This window comes from Asparagus officinalis, chromosome 9 (genome assembly GCF_001876935.1).
Source record: "Asparagus officinalis chromosome 9, Aspof.V1, whole genome shotgun sequence".
Classification (NCBI taxonomy): Eukaryota; Viridiplantae; Streptophyta; class Magnoliopsida; order Asparagales; family Asparagaceae; genus Asparagus; species Asparagus officinalis.
The window spans coordinates 6,480,478-6,500,358 of record NC_033802.1 but is presented as its reverse complement, the minus strand read 5'-3'; the positions used below and the strand labels follow the sequence as shown (position 1 = coordinate 6,500,358).

The following is a 19,881-nucleotide window of genomic DNA, read 5'->3' as shown; positions in this document are numbered from 1 at the left end:
AGCTGATCCTGCCACGATAATTACTAATTAATCTTCGTTAGACTTTTATTATAAAAAATAAGCTCTGGACCCCACCACAATAATAACGAATAACACGATGAATAAGACAGCCTTTGATCCTCCACCGTCCGATCTGGATCGAACGCCCACCATTCAAAACATTAAAATAAACATTTTTTTCAGACCACCAACAACCAGATCTTGATCTCACATTAATATTCCCGTTGAGCGTTCTTTATTTGTAGAAAAGCGTCGTCTTCAGGGAGTTGAAATTTGTACCTCTTCGATCTCAGGTTAGGGTTTCTTCACTCGCTCGATCTCAAAATTTCTTCATCATTTTTTTTTTGTATTTAATTTTCTTAATTGAAGTTTTTTTCTTCTATTTGATTTGCTTCGATTTACCCCCATCTGTAACCGATTTTTGGGAAAATTGATGCTTGGGCATATGTATTTGATCTAGAAAAAATAATCTAAATAACGAGCCTTTGGAGTAAATAAAGCAATTTGATCATATTAGAGGATGAAAGTGAGTGTCACTGGGGCAATGAGGACTATAAGGGTGTTATGAAGTTATCTTGCCCAAGAAATCTGTAAGCATTTGTGTGCATGTTGGCAAGCGGCAACCAGATTATATTGCTGATTAGGAAAGTTGGAGGAATTGGTATAGTTTTCAGTAATTGGTATTTAGCTATGGGTTTTTTGTATATTATTAGTCCCCCGTATCTTTCATATTTTGAAATCAGTCCCTCTGTTACATTTTCCATCCAAAATTTTAAACACGGTTGGGTTTGGTTACCCGAGACTGGTACATACCCAATCCTTCATTTATCTTAATTTCACCGTCACTTCTCTGGCCGGCAAGCCCATTGGCGGGATGTAAGCCCTGAGACCCATTGAGTGTCATACGTGGTTTGGCTCAATCCGCTATCGAAATTAACTAGTCAATGTTACAAGGGCTGGTTCTGAGATTTTAGGGGCCCTGTGCGAAAAGTAAACACAAGCCCTTCTCTATATACAAAATATCAATAATTTTCAATTTGAATCCCTAAAATGCTAGGGAAAAAATATTACTGATCAGACATTAAAATATTACCTGATTTTTTTACATCTGGATAGTCTTTAACATACTTTTCAAGTGCTATTGTCCATTCTTCATCTCTTCGGTCACCTGAATAAAATGTTACTGATTAGATAAATGCATGTAATCTCATCTTAATAAAGCTTTCCAATAGAACAAATAGTCCACAATAAGAAATACTTGCATATTATGTTCCTTTTGTATCTGTGCTTACCTTCATAAGAGACATCAGAGCCTTTAGCATCAAAAAGTATCATCGAAAAATTGTCCTCCTTGCATTTTTAGCTGCAAAATCATTAATTAAGCCTTTAACATCAATTTTATCTATAAAATTATTTTCAATGGATATCAAAGCTAGCCCATTTAGTCTTTCTTGTGACATGGTCGATCTCAGATAAGATTTTAATAATTTTAATTTTGAAAAACTTCTTTCTGCAGATGCGACTGTAACAGGTATAGTCAATAATATTTTATAAACAATACATGCATTTGGAAAACAATTTCATATTTTTAAAAATTTAAAAAATTCAGTATATCAATAGCCATCTTTGTTTCTTTTGGTAAAATATTTCGTAAGATTTTTAGTTCTCCAAATAAATCTTTCCCATCAAGATCAGAAAATGTTTTATATTTTAGAACAATTTCAAGATTATCACAACATGCTTTTAAATTATTATCATCTAATGAATTTAACTTTTCTGAACCAAACAAAAATCCAAAAATATCTTCATATGCTTTATATTGCTCAAACCTTTTCTTTAGTGAACCAATAGCTTGATCTACAATATACAAAAAAATAATTGATTCTAAAAGATTCTTCAGCTGATTGTGTTGTATCCTCATTAACATTCTCATCAAATTGTCTTTTTCTACGGATTTGACGTTTTACTTGAAATACAGAATCAATTTTCATTTCAGTTGCAATTTCTTTAGCAATTGTCATAGCTTGTGTGAGCTTAACTTCTCTATAATCCTCAAAAAACCTAATCAATCCTTTTACTTGATCTATAGCAATATCTATAAGCATGTCTTTAAATTGTAAAAATTTGCTAATTAAGTTAACAGCAAACAATATATCATACCAAATAATCATACTTAATAAAAATTCAAAATTTCTAATTCCATGCGTTGCTAAAGAATCTGCTTCACTTCTTATTTTAGAGTCATTATCAGTTTCTGCTAACTAAAGTAGTGCTTCTCTTATTTTAAGCGTTTGAAATCTAATTGCTTTAACGCTTTTAATATGGCATTCCTAACGTGTAGCCGACAATGGCTTCACAGTTAAACCTTTTATATTATTTATCAAAATTTGCCATTGCTTTGTTGAGTGAGAAAATAATGTATAAATACGTTGTATCACTCCAAAAAAGTCTTTTGCTTTACCACAACAATTTGCCATATCATAAAGTGTTAAATTAAGACTATAACAACCACAAGGCGTGTATAAAGCTCTAGGATTTATATCAAGTAATTTTCTTTGTACACGTTGGTGTCTCCCTTTCATATTAGACCCATTATCATACCCTTGACCTCGTACATTATCAATATCAAGATTAAGAGCTTTTAGCATATTTTGCAATTCTTCAAAAAGTCCTTGTCCAGATGTATCATTTACTTTTAAAAATTCTACAAAAAATTCTTCTATTTTTATCGGGCTTGTAGAAATATCGACACATCGTAATATTAAAGTCATTTGTTCTCGGTGACTTGCATCTGGAGTACAATCAAGTATTACTGATGCGTAAATCAAGCCAAGTACTCATGTTAATGATGTGTTCATTAGTTGTTTCATGTTCTTTAAGCCTAGCACTAAGATGTTGCCAATCATTAAATCCTTCATTTATTAAAAAACTTTTCTTAAAACCATTTTTAAACAATTTACAACAAAAACAGAATACTTTATTGATATTCTTTGAATAAACTAACCATTCCCTATCACATTTCTCTCCATTTGATAAATACCTAGTGTAAAATGCCAAAGAAAAACATCTTCCTAATTTATCTTTAGGACCTTTTTCGACTAATAGATCTCTTATAGGGCTATTTTCAAGTAATATATCTCTAGATTTTGTGTCCAAATTATACCAAGTTCTTGGATCATAAATATTCAAATTCATGAGCATGGACTGATTAGGTTGTTCATTGCCTAAAATATTTTCATTTTCATTTTCATTTTCATTTTCATTGTCAATATCATTTTCATTCTGATTCTGATTCTCATTTTTACTTTCATTTTCATTTTCATTCTAATTCTCATTTTCATTATCATTTTCATTTTCATTCTGATTCTCATTTTCATTGTCAATATCATTTTCATTCTGATTATGATTCTCATTTTTACTTTCATTTTTATTTTCATTCTGATTCTCATTTTTATTCTCATTTTTATTTTCATTCTGATTCTCATTTTCATTATCATTTTTATTTTTACTTTGATCATCAACATTTTCATTATCATATTCATTCAAGCCCAAATCATTAATGTTATCATTTTCAATTGAATTTTCAACTAAATCTTGTGTTTCTCTAACAATGAATTTATCAAGCGCTCCACTTTGAGTTTGGACAAATTGTTCAATTTTTCTTTTTTTCTTGCGTTTATCATATCCAGAAGGATACTTTCTTAGAGGCATTTCTATAATAAAATAATAAATACTACAATCAAATTGAAAGAAGCCGAAAGATTTGGAACAATACAACCTGACCGAGACTTCTTCGACGATGTGTCTCCAACTCTCCTTGATCCCTGAAGTTTAAGAGCCAAAAAGTTTATTAGGAACCAATTTAACAAATCTTGCAATAACAAAAAGAATGGGCGAAATAAGAGTTACTTCTGGTCATCTCAGTTAAGTTTAACGATTCAGAAATAACCACCTATTAATCACTCCCGACCGAGACTTCCAGTCATGACAACAAACATCAGACTAATAATTCTAGCAAAATAGCACATATATGTTGTGTTCACAAGTACAGTGTGAAAATTAATTTACGGACTTACAGTGTACACATTAAAAATCTATTTGCACTCAAGAAAGTGAAAGACTTATTCTTTATCAATTATTAGAAATGTGGTTGTACACTCATCAATACTCAATAGTAATTTGATCCTGCACTATCGAAATTAGGGATTTTTTTTGCAAACTAAAAATTACAATATTGATGCAAATTTTGAAAGAAAAAAAAAACAAAAAATTGCTTTAAGTTATAAAGTTAGAAAATTGTACATACCACCTCCAATCTGGAGAGTTACCTACTTATCCTCGAGGGTTTGGCGGCGGCGATCGTGGGCAGCATCGAGTGAGGTTCGGCGTGTGACGAGAGGCGAGGTCTGGCGATCGTGGGCAGTGAGCGATCGTGATTCGTAGGCAGCGAGGTTTGGTGGCGATCGTGGGCAGCGAGCGAGGCGTCTCGCGATCNNNNGGTGGCGAGGCGAGGCGAGCGGCGAGGTCTGGCGACGAGGCGAGGCGAGCGGCGAGGTCTGGTGATGGCAATCGCGGGGGTCTGTGGCGAAAGAGAGGAGGAGATGGTCCAGACGGAGGAGAGGGGGTCGGTGGATTTTAGGGGGCTGAGCTTTTGGGATTGAGGGTTGAAGCCTTGAAGGGATTTTAGGGTTTTTGAATATGAATGAACGGCCGAGATTCAATTGAGAAGTAAAATGAACGGTAGATATTATAGGTGAAGGGATATTTTGGGGCCCCCAATTTTTTGGGGCCCTGTGCGGTCGCTCATTTTGCACAGCCCCAAAGCCGGGCCTGAATGTTACACTTAACTCTAAAGACCCCACATTAAACCTTCCTAAACTCTATCAATTTCCCGACGTAGGACTTAGTGGGGCACCGCAACAATCACTGTTGGATTTGAGATGCAAGCCTATAGGGGAGGGGGTGAATAACATTGCTATCATTTTCCTCCAAGAACACAGAATATGCAGTGGAAAAAGATAAAATAAAAGCGATCAATGATAATCAAACATAAATAGCAACCAACCAAGAACTCACAAGATTTTATAGTGGCTCGGAATGCAATTCTATATCCACTCTTCCTTCTCGCTAAGGAGTTTCCGCATTATGCAAAGAGTTCTCCTAAATCACCAACCCGATTTTGTTGGCTTACAGGACCGCATCCTAAAATTTAACCGAAACCAGTCATCTAGCCTATTTTTTTCACAATGAGTAACACCTAGCTTTAGCTAGTCCTAACCCTCAAATAATCCCGGCTTCAGCACGCCATAAAAATAAGTTCAAAGTAAAACAGAAGACAAACAATTAAAGCTCAGAATATCAGAAAGATCTTACAGCCCTTTTGTTAGACAAACCGTCCTTAGATGAATATAAGCATAGTTCAATGAAGAATGGTGTAGAGAACCAATCCAATGACAACTCTCACTGAAACAATCTGAAGATGTTGTGCATGATGAGTAAGAGTTTGATGACGCTCCCGGGTTCTAATCCTTCAATGAAATCTCTCACAAATAAACCCTAGAACTCTCATCTTCTCTCTCTCTTTCAATGATATAGATTCTCCAATAGGCCGGAAAGAGATATCCTAAACTTCGTAGAGACTGGATATAGAAGAAATGAAGAACGAATGAGATTAAATCTGAAAATTCTGCAATCAGCATGTTTACCATCGATGGTGGCTCTTGACCGTCGACAGTGTCGAGGCCCATTAATGATATGAAAGTGTCTAGAGTAAAAGTAATTGATGATGTTGTTGACCATCAATGAGCTTTTTCTACCATCGATGATGGATGCCTACTATCAATGGCGTCGAAATCAACTTTCGAGCTGATTTTCTCGTCGTTTTTCCTCATTCACTTCTTATACTTGTATTTACGTGTACTATATCATCTCAAGCAAATACTAGTACCAAATGAGTGTTTGTTATTACCCAAACAAGAGATATTATATAGACTACGTCCTAACACACCCACCTTTAATACGTAACATCCTCATGGCCGATGTGGATTCTTGCTATGTGGATTCTAGAGATGACTCTCACCACACTCATGTAATGTAACACTTAGTACCGCATAGCACTTAGTTCCACACTTCTGATCAACATACTGCTCTAGTACCATTTGTCACGTCCTGAGCTCCAAGCCCGTTGGCATGATGTAAGAATTGGGCCACTGATTGCATCACCGGTTTGGCTCATTCTACTATTAAAATTGACTAGTCAATGTTACACTTGACTCTCAAGACCTATCATTTAGAACCTCATAAACTTTATCAATTTCTCGATGTGGGACTATTCGTGGGGCATCACATCCGGAGCCAATCATAACATAGTTGCTAACAGAAGAGAAAATTGATTTATCATCCATTTTTAATTAAGATACTATTATTATTGGTGCGTTTTTGTTTTTAGTATTGGATTTATTGATTTACTTATTTGTGTTCCAAGTAGAGTTAGAAAATTTCGAAAGTAGGGTGAGAGCATCTCTTAATGACACTAATCCCATAAATACTAGCATCAGTAGGGGACTCCGGATTACATGCTTCCCTAGATAGCATGATGCAGACATGTAGGATATACCACTCAGTCTCTTTTTGTATTTGACACTTGGTGGGTTTCAATTTGTTTCCTTTTTAAGAATTTATTTGGCACATAACCAAAAGAGTAATGAACACCTTGTTTAACTCTTTTTTTTTTTCATGAAATGACTATTAAGTCATTGGGATTAAACTGCTAATTACTGCATATTCATTTCATTATTTGCTGTCTTTGGTGGTTTACCTACATGAATTGTCAAAATGTGTTACTTTCATTTTGCATCAATATATGCTTGGAATGATGGTGCCAGCTTGATCAGGTAGGCTGGATAAAGATGTCTGAGAATGGATTTGACAATGGGGAGATTGATACTTTGAATCATAGCCTCGCCGAGAAAGATGATACAGTAAGCCCTTATAATTCAAGCAAGCTGCTTTAGTACTTAATGCAATCTTTTACAAGTTTCATGGTTTAATTTCTGCATCATAATTCAGATGGTGCTATCAGATGGATCCTATTCATAGAATTCAAGACACATATAGCGGACGTATTAAAGGTTAAATAAACATTTTGAAATAAGACATGAAAGAATGCTGGGAAGGATTTGTATAATAACTCTATGCATATGTATTTCCCGTCATCGTTTCTTTATTGTGGTACTTAGGTCAAAGTTGGTGTCTGCACTTATAAGTTAACTTGTAATAAAGTATATTATTCTTACAGTTTGTCCCCCCACCCCTCTCATGTTTACAGCAAACTTTCATTGTGTCATCTATGATTTACCTTTTACGCTTTATTATTATAGGTTAATGTTGATCCTGGACAACCGGCATTTTTAACATGGAAACGAAATTTAAGCGATCAGGGACATGAACTGGCAGAATTTACTCTGAATTTTAGAGAGATGCTGGAGTTGGTAATTTTCAAATGCCAGATGCTTATGTATCTTTTCACAATTAAGCTTTTTTTCCAGGTTGATTGTTTTTCATTTAATTATTTGATACACTATTCGTATAAGGAAATGGTCATTTTTTAGCAGTTATCTGAGATATTTGATTGATTTCATGTTAGCTGGCAGACACTATAATCTCTTTTCAGCACCATCTTGCATTCAGTTCTTTTTCTAGTCAGGTTTGCAGATTTTTATGGTGTATGGTCTATAGAATAATTGTCTGGTGATGTCTTGTTCTCATCCACTAAATTAGTTGAAGGATTGCGAGTTTTTTGTTGGAGGTATTTATCTCTCCATGAGGACCACTATTGAGGATTTAAGTGTGTATCCCACATTGGAAGAATTATAAAAGGGCGTCGATGCACTTTAATAGAAAGCTGGGACCAATTTCTAACAGTCTCAGATTTTGGATTAATTTGGTTTCAAACTCTGTTTTAAGGCTGATTAAATTCTGAGAGGTATCTGTTTACTCTCCAACAATATCATCATGCTTTTCCAGAAGTTAAGTACTTGTTATAATTGTGTGCATATATGCACAAAATAGCTCACAGTCAATAGTATAATCGCCAGAAAATAGAAGCCTTTTCTTGAATTTATCTTATGATCTGGAAACAAGATTCATATTACCATTACCTATCAGAAAATAATAGTATGTATGCATGTAACTTGTCTCTAGTTCTTTTCTTGGTTGGTTTGTTTATTTACTTACTGATTTCTGGCAGGCTCCATTAGGCCTTCGTTTAGGGCGACATCTCATACAGGAAATGGCACAAGGAAGGGTATTTCCTTAATTCATGAGAGAAAAACTTTTGGCAACATTCCGTTATGATATTTCCTTTTCCCCACTTTTTCAAAATACTTGCTTTTGGATCTTTATTTGACGTCTCATGGAAATTGTTTGTCCTTTTCCAGGATATAGTAATCGATCCCATAAAAAAGAATTGCACAACGTCTTGTCAAGGTGTTCCATTGGGTGGCATCGGGTGGGCCATGAAACTCTTTTACTATATTTTCAATATAACTGCTTAGCTTGCACTCATTATCATAAGAATAGAAACAGCAAGAAATGTAATTTAGGTAACTATTCATAGCTATCCATTTTTTGTAATACTTGTAGACAAACTTACGATTCTGGTTAAATATCTACAGTGCACACCTTTCACTAGTAGAACTGGAAGGAAAGAAGTTTGTTACCTACTCCCGGCCTGTATGGCTTGCAGTGCTATGCTGTATCTAGATACTGTAGTTCTACATAGCCGACTATATTACATTCAAATATGACATTATATGCTAAGCTCAAAACAAATGAATGACTAGCAACTTATTTTAGAAAAATATAGCAGGTAAGCAGGAGAGAAAATTACTTTTAAGGATGGAAAAATTCTCAAGGAAACTAACCAAATTCAAGACTAAGAGCAAACAATTACAATGATAGTTTCGTCATTGATAGTTAATTAATGGAAATGTGCTCAGTGGACTCTCTTTGTGTATCCTACCCTTTGCTTTTGGAACAGTTTGTTCACCCTTTATGTTTTCTATTTTCCCTTTTTAACTGTTTTATTTTGTTTTTTATCCATAAGATGCCGTCACTTGTACTCTCAACTCTGGAATTAAAACCACCAGTGCAGGCAGCATCGGAAGAAGCTATAGAGGCGACTTTCAACGATGGCAACTGTTTCCTGGAGTACGTGAAGACAAATCTGTCTTAGCAAATCAATTCTCAGTGAGTGTGAAGCCTTTCATTTAACTCAATTAGTGCCAGATTAAATGAAAAAAGATCTAGAATAATAAACCCCGTGATACTTAATTAATTTTATTTTGGCTGAAGTCTCGAGGCTTCTTTTTCAACCATCTTATCACAGACAAGAATCTCGATTCTTTCCTATGATTCACCTGATGCCATTTTACTGGATAGGTTTTCGTTTCACGCTCAGATGGTAAAAGATACTCGACTGTACTCTCCCCAGGCAACCCGAAAAGGCTCAAGTAAGAATTTTTTTTCATACACCTCCTGTATTTTTTATATTCATGGAATAACTCTGCATATTTGGTAGAGAGGAGTTCAGGAGTGTTGGTATTTGGTAATAAATGTTTTTGCTTGTGATAGATAAGTCGCAGGTCTAAGGATGCCTCCTATGTAAGTGGATCTAGAGGAGAGAATTGGGATCATACACATTTGACTTAAACTTTTAATTTTTATTGCTACATTATCAAGGATGTAAATCAACTTATATCTATATTCATATGCTTCTTGATGTTTCCAGGGAAAGTTCCGTTTCAGGAATTGGCTCCTGGGATTGGAACCTGAATGGGAAAAATTCTACCTATCACGCTCTGTATCCAAGGGCTTGGACCATTTATAATGGTAAACATTATTTTCAAAGAGTTGATTCCTGACTTCTATAATTGTTGTGTTATGGCTGTTATATTAGCTGTTATGTGTTTACCAATGCAGGGGAACCTGACCCGGAGTTAACAATAACTTGCCGTCAGGTTTCACCTTTTATTCCCCACAACTATCAACAAAGTAGTTTACCTGTTGCATTATTTGCATTCACGGTAGGTCCTTCTATTATCATGTACTTTGATAATTACAAGACTCGTTGTTGAGAAGTTGCTTTACAAACTGTGACAAATTTCAGCTTACCAATTCAGGGAATACTGCTGCAGAAGTAACTTTGCTCTATTCATGGGCGGTAAGTCTAAGTGCTTTAACTTTCTTCTTATACCTCAACCTTTTCACCATCTAATTGCGTCTTTGTTGTGGACACTACAAAGATGCTGGTTACACTTCAGGAAATTTAATTGAATACATTTGTTCCAATCTAAAATGTTGAAACGAACCATGTAACCTTTTAGTTCTCATGTTCTATTTTTTGCAGAATTCCGTGGGTGGGAATTCTGAGTTTTCTGGTTATCATTCAAACTCCAAGATGACGTAAGTCCAAGTGTCCAAGAATACAATTTCCTTATTATCTTCATAGCTGTTACCCTTCTTCTTATAACTGAGTTAAAACTGACACTCTTTTCTGATAATTTAGTGAAAAAGATGGTGTGCGTGGAGTTCTTCTGCATCACAAGTGAGTTCAACTCAAATTTTGACCATGCCCATTTCATGCTAGCACCCAAGTGTCAAATTTTTTTTCACCCAAGAGTAACAATTCCTTACAATCTTCATGCTAATTTCGTACTAAGGAATAGTGTTAAGCAATGTTTATATGCATGCAGCACTGCAAATGGGCAATCACCAGTAACATTTGCTATAGCAGCACAAGAAACAGCTGATGTGCATGTCTCTGAATGCCCTTGTTTTGTGATATCTGGAAATTCAGTTGGATTCACAGCAAGTGATATGTGGCATGAAATTAAAAAGGTTGTTCCATTTGTTGATTTCCCCACATTGCAGATTCTTCTTGATATATAAAAGTATTCCTCTTCTTTCATGTCAACATCCTTGTGAAATTTAATCCAAGCACAATCCCTTCTTTTAATACTGTCTTCTTCAGCATTTCAGTTCTCATGAAAGTCCCACATGCTAATATGAAAAGAACTTATCCGTTTCTACACCAATTTGAAAATGTGGTGGTAAGCCTTACAAGTATAGATTGTAAGTATAGATAATAGGAAAATCCGAAGATGTGCGTAAAGCCCTTGCAAAAAGATGGTGATTGCAATTTTGATATGCCTGATATGTCGAAAGGATGTGAAATAGCCTGAACCTGACACCTCAAGTGCTTTTTCTAACATTCTCAATATTATCAACCTATCAAATTATATATTAAGTATTAACCTCCTGTGCCACATGACATGACAACTCATATATAAGGTTATCCAAATTAGCACAGGAATTATATTACCTTTTCAGCTGCTAACTAATATTGCAAGCAGTACTAGATGTAAGCGCCAAATGCTATTGTTATGCTGTCATGCCCACATCACCTTGCTTAATCATTATGTGCCACTTTATTCTATTTATTTATCTAGTCGATTTCCATGTATGCTCCACTCACTAATTCCTGTTATCAAAATACAAGTGCAAATGTAGCAGTTAATACACTACTTCTTAAGTTGAAGTGAAATGTTATTTTGTTTCTTAATTTTCATAACTTCTGCTTGATAAGTTGCTATATGTTTTATCTAATAGCATGGGTCCTTTGACAACCTTGGTTCGACCGATAAAATTATGCATTCGGAGCCAGGGTCATCTATTGGTGCGGCTATAGCAGCTTCTGTGATGATTCCTCCTCAAGCTGCTCATACTGTAAAATTTTCTTTGGCATGGGCTTGCCCAGAAGTAAAGTTTCCTAGTGGGAAGATTTATCACAGGTAAAGGGAGCTATTCAAGACTGAATAATTTCGTTAACAAGGCTAATTATGGTGCTCATGCTGGCATAATTCATTACATCAGACGTTATACCAAATTTTATGGGACTGATGGAGATGCAGCAGCAAGACTTGTACATGATGCCATAATAGGTAATTACTTATAATCTTATCAAAGTACATATCAATCTTTTAGTGATTCTGATGAGCCTTTACTTATTCTAGATAATTTCTTGATTATTCCACTTACTATTTCTGTTTTCTTTTTCTGAAAAAATTTAGGTAAACATTTTGAACTGAATACAAATAAATATTGGTGTACAGTACACAGTTTATATGAGATATGGATAGCCTCACTGCTTTAGTTTATATTGAATGATAGATATATATATATTATGTATTTGAGCAAAATTTAATTGATTTTGCTGATGTTAGCTTTCTGATACTTCTACATGCATACATATTTTGATGCATCAAAGAGGGACCTGGCTGACGTGATGGTAATTTTAAGCTTAACCTGTATCACCAAAACAGAAATGTTAGTGAAAGTAAGACTTTTCACACCACTAGTCCAGAATCCGAATTGAGTTGAATGTATTCAAACTGGAGCAAGCCCTAGGACTGGAAAGCTAGTGATAGGTGGGGAATTTAACTCTTCTGATGTTATTTAGTTGATTGTTTAGTTTCTTGATTAACCTAGTTAACTTGCTAGACTAATCTAACTATTCTCCATTTGTTTTAACCCATGTTTGATATTTACAAAATTGTAAACTGCAAACTCGTATACTAGTTGGTGCGTGTCTTTTGATTTCTTTTGAGAAAATACTAACTATTTTATCAATCATTGCACCAAAATTAGGTTCTGACATATAGGAATAGCAGCAAAAATACCTAGCTATATGAGAGCATACATGTATTCAAAAGACATATAGATTTTCTTATTGTGTCTGAAAATTGGACAATCGCTGTGCCCAAATATTTATATTTATAGGATGATTTGATAAGTAATTTACTAATGATTTGATTTCTTTTTACTTCAACTTAAGAACATCAAACGTGGGAATCCCAAATTGAAGAATGGCAAAGACCAATTCTACAAGACAAAAGACTTCCAGAATGGTACAATTTTGTTAACCTGATTGCTTAGTAACTTACTGGCAAATAATATGATTGAAGTTTGAAAGTTCTTGGCAGGTATCCCGTCACTCTTTTCAATGAGCTCTACTATCTCAATGCTGGAGGGACGATATGGACAGGTTTTGGCATCTCTTTTGATCCGTTAGAAGGTATTATTAACTTGATAAATTAAAATCGCTATGTCTTTATACAGACGGGTCATCACCGCTACATAGTCTGACAGCAATTGAAGAAAGAAAGTTTTCCCTCGATAAATCAAATTTTGATCGTGGAAACTTAGCTAAAGTCATTCCAGAAAACAATACTGCAGCTGACATCTTGGACAGGATGGCATCAGTTCTTGAGAAAATGCACACTCCTATCGCATCAAATTCTGGCTCTGTAACATTATTGCTTGAAGACGATGAGCATATTGGTCATTTTCTCTATCTTGAAGGGATTGAGTATCTAATGTGGAACACATACGATGTTCATTTCTACTCATCTTTCGCACTCTCCATGCTATTTCCAAAACTTGAGCTCAGCATTCAGAGAGACTTTGCTCGAGCAGTAATGGTGCATGATCCTGAAAAGGTTAAACTTCTAAGTAATGGCAAGTGGGCTGCTAGAAAAGTTCTAGGAGCTGTTCCCCATGACCTCGGGCTATTCGATCCATGGTTCAAATTAAATGCTTATACACTTCATAACACAGATAGGTGGAAAGATCTAAATCCTAAATTTGTTCTGCAAGTTTATAGGGATATAGTAGTCACTGGTGATAAGTCCTTTGCACGAGAAGTTTGGCCAGCAGTCTATACTGCCATGGCTTATATGGATCAATTTGATAAGGATGGAGATGGAATGATAGAAAATGAAGGATTCCCTGATCAAACTTATGATGTTTGGTCAGTTACAGGTGTTAGTGCATATTGTGGAGGACTTTGGGTGGCAGCTCTACAGGCTGCTTCAGCTATGGCACGCGAAGTTGGCGACAAAGCTTCAGAAGCAATGTTTTGGGATAAATATGAGAAGGCAAGATTAGTATATATGAAACTATGGAATGGTTCGTACTTTAACTATGATGAAAGCGATGGAAAGACAAGCTCGTCTATACAGGCTGATCAGTTAGCTGGACAATGGTAACTTTCTGATAGATTTTATAGTTTAGATTTGAGACAAATATATTACTTTCTTATTAAGGTGATTCTTGACAAAATTTAATGCTTGTTTTATTGTTCTACTATCAACCAGAGTACACTATATATTTGCTATCTTATATGCTACTTAGAAGCAATTTACTGAATTACAGATTAGCATAGTCAGATCACTACTAATCAACTTATCCATAATTCATTGCATGTGCATTTGGTCATCCATCATCTTTAAGGTACGCTGCAGCGTGCGGCCTAAACTCAATAGTTGACGCGGAAAAAGCGCAAAGTGCTTTTGAAAAAATTTACTCTTTCAACGTCCTCAAGTTCAAGGATGGAAAAGGTGGCGCAGTTAATGGGATGAAACCAGATGGTAATGTTGATTTGTCTGCAATGCAATCGAGAGAGATATGGCCTGGAGTTACATATGCTGTTGCTTCTGCTATGATCCAAGAAGGTATGGTTGACATGGGATTCAAAACTGCTCAAGGCGTCTATGAAACTGCGTGGTCTGAGCAAGGGGCCGGGTAAGTCAGATTTTCCTTCACTAACTGTGATATGTAATCACCTTTAAAGATAGCACACAGTTACAACATTATGTTTCTTTCTATTTATAACTCCCAGTTTATTTATTTATTTATTTATTGCTACAACATCAAAGATCTTCATTAGCAATGGATCATTTAACCAATGTTGAAAATAACGATAACGTACAACGTAATACTCTACCTCTTGTTAAGGGTTAAAGGAAAAAAAACATAATGTATAACGTAAGTTATTTTGTCTGTTACTTATTTACATAGTTTATGGATACAAACTATTCATCATGACTTCAATAACTAGAATCATCAAAATTTCGAAGCATAACATCATTATTACAAGCAAAATATTTTCTTACTATTTAATTAAATTAAAAATATAAAAACTATTTGTAATAATTTTAAGAATTAAGAACAATATATCCTGATACAAAATATCTTAATAAAAGATATGGCTTTAGTAGGAAGTCTCACAACTGAATACTCAAATATATAATCATAAATTTATAGTTCGTTCATAATTACATTCGTTTTATAAGTCATATTAATAATTTCACAATCACATATTGATGTCCCAAAACGAGACATGAAGACTTTGTTGGGGATTATTGGAGCACATAAGCACCGCACACAATATGGATCACAAGCAACAAAACTACACCAAGGGTTTCTTACGTGGTTCAACAAAACTTGTCTGCATCCACGGTCTCTCATCCGCTATCGTCACAGACCAATACAACTAATATAATCGACAAAAGTTCTGCTTGGACAAACTTGAAAACCCTCACACATCTCACATCTCTCAAGGAAACTGAGAACACTGTTCATTCAAGAGCTCCAAGACCTACCATCATATCACGCATAGAACCCGAGAACACCGATCACTCGAGAGTTCTAAGAGGATCCTTCCTCTCACCCGGAGGATGACTTCCTTAGCACTAACACATGCCCTTTTATAGCCTTTCTCCTTTGCTATCTCCAAGGACAAATCAATCTTCATAATTGCTCTTGACAATTTCCAAGAGCAACTCTTCAAACTTCTAATACATGCACCCTTCAAACTTTTGTCGATTGTATTAGTTACCTGAAACCTTATCAAAGCTCCTGTTATATTCAACTAGATGATGTATTTTTAACTTTGTCGGTATTAGTTACCGGAAACTTTATCAAAGCTCCTGTTATATTCAACTAGATGATGTATTTTTAACTTTGATATTATCCAAAATTATCTTTAATACTTCATAATGATCTTTCCTTTTGATTCACTTGCAATGCTCACCAATTCTTCACTTTTTGATAGGTACTCTTTTCAAACCCCTGAAGCCTGGAATGCAAAGGGTGAATACAGGTCTCTCTGCTACATGCGTCCACTGGCGATATGGGCAATGCAATGGGCATTATCGCCTCCGAAGCTACACAAAGATGTTGAATCTGACACAAAAGAAGAAGCTAATCTAAAGCATCACATGTCATTCTCTAAAGTTGCGAAGTTACTCAAATTGCCTGAAGAAGAGCATCATAAAAGTATTCTTCGGGTTATCTACGAGATCACTTGTAATAGGCTGAGGTCTTAATGGCGGTTTCAAAGCCTTAAGGGGCTTACTCATCTACGTTGAATAAAGGAACTTGTATACTTATTTTGTGACTGCATTGATTGATTGTATGTGCATTATTACTGTAACAATAAAAGGCGGCATTGCTCTTTTTCTGGGTTTTATTTGTAAATTACATTGTCAAAGTACTTCGTAAATAAAAAGTTCTTTTTTCCTTTTTTCCGGCACATCCACGTACGTCTGGATGGCTAAAGTCAACATTGATGTGTCAGCGTTAACAAATATGGCTGTGACGAAAACTGAAAGTGATGTACTTGATGGGAATATGGTCCATCCCCATGATGAATTAATATGGATTTAATTCATGGAGAATTTGTGGTTGACTACATGCATGCATTGATAGATTGTCTTTCCCCGTGCATTGGGAAAAGGAATGACTAGTCTTTGGACTTCCTCATGCAATGAATGTGGTGTACCCAAGAGGCATATCCTCCCTATAAATAGATGGGAGATGGTGAATGTTGAAAACAAGAAGCAAGAACAAGAATCACATGTTGTGCGCAGCGGAAATTTCGGCAGAGTTTCTGGTGCACAATAAGAGAGAAAGATCGATAAGAATTCTTGTTTCTCAAAGGGAACAAGAATCTGAAGCCTAATATCCCATCAAAGTGGGATATTTGCTCTTCCTCTCGTCAGCTCTAGGACTGCGCGCCAAGGGATCCTAAAAACTATTACAATTGCCACAAACTCAAACAATCAATTTTACGTGTTTCCGCAAACTGCCTACGTCCACGGGGCAAGGAGGGGGAGATCTACTATTAGAGGGAGAGATACAACTAGGGTTTACAATCACTCAATCTAAACCCTCACACAATCTCTCAAACCTCTCACACAAATATCTCTCTCAAAAGTACAAAATGACTCTTTGCACGCCGCCCAAAAAGAACGCTGCCAACACTTTTGCACTTTGCTTCCGCAGCCGCCAAAACGCCGCTAAGAATAGAGTTCTCCCACCGCAAAAAACCTTTGCCTTTCTCCCAGCCGCCACAAAAGTTTCGTCCCCTCTGCTTGCTCACCGACCTAGGAATTGTTGAAAGATGATTATATAGCACAAAGGTGAAAGCGGGTGGGCCGGCCTCTTTGTCCACTGAACAAAACAAAAAACCGAAATCTCTTCATGTGGCTTCTCCAATCACGTGTCCTTCATTCACGTGATTGATTTAGCTTTGCTTTCACATGGGTGGACCCCACATAATTCACAATTCTCCACCTCGGTGAAGTTTTCCCAAAACTGAGCCGATACCGACCAAACCAAATGTCTCACTTGTTATGTCCAGTACACCGTGGAATAATTCACGACAACAGACTCAATCCATAACAAGTCGAGAACCCAAATGAGAATGCAAACACTCTCCAAATGTCAGTATCAACTCACCAAATCGATCTCACCCCATCAAAATCCAACCCGGCTGCATCTGAAAGACTGCCTACGTATCCTCTTGCCCAAGGAATCAAGCCGAACGTAGTTCACCAAAATGGCCGCGAACGACCTCAATCCAATAGAAGAGTTCGCAACCCTTCTCCAATATCATCAACTCTGCGGCTGATAGCACCTCCAATGGCCTTATGTAAGTTTCAGGGATCTACTTGCAAATTTTTAGGGGGTTTTGGCAAACTTTTAGGGGGGGTTTCCTACAAACTTTCAGGGGGTTTTTTGCAAAAAATTTAGGGGGTTTTTTGCAAACTTTCAGGGGGTTTTCTGCAAACTTTCAGAGGGTTTTCTGTAAACTTTTAAGGGTTTTTTGCAAACTTTCATGGGGTTTTATGCAAACTTTTAGGGGATTTTCTGTAAACTTTTAGGGGGTTTTCTGTAAACTTTTAGGGGTTTTTTTGCAAACTTTTAGGGGGTTTTTGGTAAACTTTTAGGGGTTTTCTGTAAACTTTCAAGGGATTTTCTGCAAACTTTCAGGGGGGGTTCTGCAAACTTTCAGGGGGTTTTCTGTAAACTTTCAGGGGGTTTTCTGTAAACTTTTAGGGGTTTTCTACAAAATTTTAGGGGGTTTTTTGCAAACTTTTAGGGGGTTTTCTATAAACTTTCAGGGTGTTTTCTGTAAACTTTCAGGGGTTTTTGCAAACTTTTAGGAGGGTTTTGGTAAACTTTTAGGGGTTTTCTATAAGCTTTCAAGAGATTTTCTGTAAACTTTCAAGGGGTTTTCTGCAAACTTTTAGGGGGGGTTTTACAAACTTTTAGGGTGTTTTCTGCAAACTTTTTGTGGGTTTTCTGTAAACTTTTAGGGGTTTTTTTACAAACTTTTAGGGGGTTTTTGGTAAACTTTTAGGGGGTTTTCTATAAATTTTCAGGGGGTTTTCTACAAACTTTCTGGGGGTTTCTGCTAACTTTCAGGGGGTTTCTGCAAACTTTTAGGGGGCTTTCTGTAAACTTTTAGGGGGTTTTCTGCAAATTTTTAGGGGTTTTCCTGTAAACTTTCAGGGGGTTTTCTGTAAACTTTCAGGGGTTTTATGTAAACTTTTACTGGTTTTATGTAAACTTTCAGGGGGGTTTTTACAAAATTTTAGGTGGTTTTCTGCAAACTTTCAGGGGGTTTTCTACAAACTTTTAGGGTTTTTATGTAAACTTTCAGGCGTGTTTCTGCAAACTTTCAGGGGGTTTTCTGTAAACTTTCAGGGGTTTTTCTGTAAACTTTCAGGGGGTTCAAAATCCATGAGCTATGAGCGTAATTGTTCATTTCTTCATATTTGTTGTTGGTTAAAGTCTATTATTTTTTTCATGTTTGTTCTTAATTACAGAGTGTCCCCAAGTAATTCTCCTTGAAATTTTTTTATCACGCCGGATAACAATACACGCTCTCTTTCTCTCCTGTTTCTCGCGCAATAGACACAAGTTTTGCAAATTACACTTGGCCGCACACGCATATATCTCCTGCCGACGAAGAATTGTGAGCGCCTACTTTTTATATTTATATATCCTTGAGGGTGTTTTTTGCAATTTTTAAAAGTTTGAGGGTGTTACTTGCAAATTTGATATTTATAGGAGACTACCGAAATTTTTTAGATTTCATGTTTCATTTGCATGTTTAGAAAATTCTAAGATTGTTTTGTAGTTTTGAACTCTTGAGGGTGCTTTTTGCAATTTTTAAACTTTGAGGATGCTTTTTGTAAATTATAAATTTATTGGGGGCTGCTAGTAATTTTTTGATTTCATGTGTCATTTGTAGGTTTTGAAAATTCAGGATGGTTTTGTAATTCTAAACTATGGAGGGTGTTTTTCTAAAAATTTAAAACTTTGAGGGTGTTAATCGCAAATTTTAAATTTATAGGGGACTATTGAAATTTTTTAGATTTCATATATCATTTGCAAGTTTAGAAAACTCTAAGATTGTTTGGTAATTTTGAAGTCTTGAGGGTGTTTTTATAATATTTTAAACTTTGAGGGTGTTTTTTGCAAATCTCAAAATTTTAAGGGGTTTTAGTCATTTTAAGTGTTTTCTATAATTTTTAACTTTTAAAAATAAGTTTTGTAATTGTTGAAGCGTTGAGGGTATTTTTAAAACAATATCCATCTAAACGGGTAAATGGGTGGGTAATAACCCGCCCATTAATGACCCATTTATCTTTAATAGAAACTATACCCACCCATTTATGACCAATTTAA

General features: G+C 35.7%; 1 protein-coding gene across 2 annotated transcripts; it reads left to right on the top strand.

Moving 5' to 3' along the window:
• LOC109823865 (non-lysosomal glucosylceramidase-like) lies at positions 219–16,427 on the top strand. 2 transcript variants are annotated; one of them, XM_020390286.1, is made up of 20 exons: positions 219–293; positions 6,898–6,980; positions 7,380–7,490; positions 8,249–8,305; positions 8,439–8,509; positions 9,150–9,249; positions 9,442–9,512; positions 9,791–9,891; positions 9,982–10,085; positions 10,169–10,222; positions 10,409–10,464; positions 10,568–10,606; positions 10,755–10,899; positions 11,671–11,852; positions 11,935–12,002; positions 12,896–12,968; positions 13,044–13,105; positions 13,180–14,104; positions 14,353–14,643; positions 15,956–16,427. In XM_020390286.1, exons 2-20 carry the CDS (start codon positions 6,909–6,911, stop codon positions 16,227–16,229), a joined length of 2,856 nt encoding a protein of 951 aa, XP_020245875.1. In that variant the 5' UTR covers positions 219–293; positions 6,898–6,908; the 3' UTR covers positions 16,230–16,427. The 2 variants fall into 2 exon arrangements, with proteins under 2 accessions (XP_020245875.1, XP_020245874.1); XM_020390285.1 differs by having other exon boundaries at positions 6,894–6,980.

Coding starts and splice junctions, on each gene's coding strand:
- LOC109823865 (XM_020390286.1), top strand. CDS start 6,909: ATGTCTGAGAATGGATTTGACAATGGGGAGATTGATACTTTGAATCAT. Junction 10,465..10,567: donor CATTCAAACTCCAAGATGAC/GTAAGTCCAAGT, acceptor CTGATAATTTAG/TGAAAAAGATGGTGTGCGTG. Junction 14,105..14,352: donor GATCAGTTAGCTGGACAATG/GTAACTTTCTGA, acceptor ATCATCTTTAAG/GTACGCTGCAGCGTGCGGCC.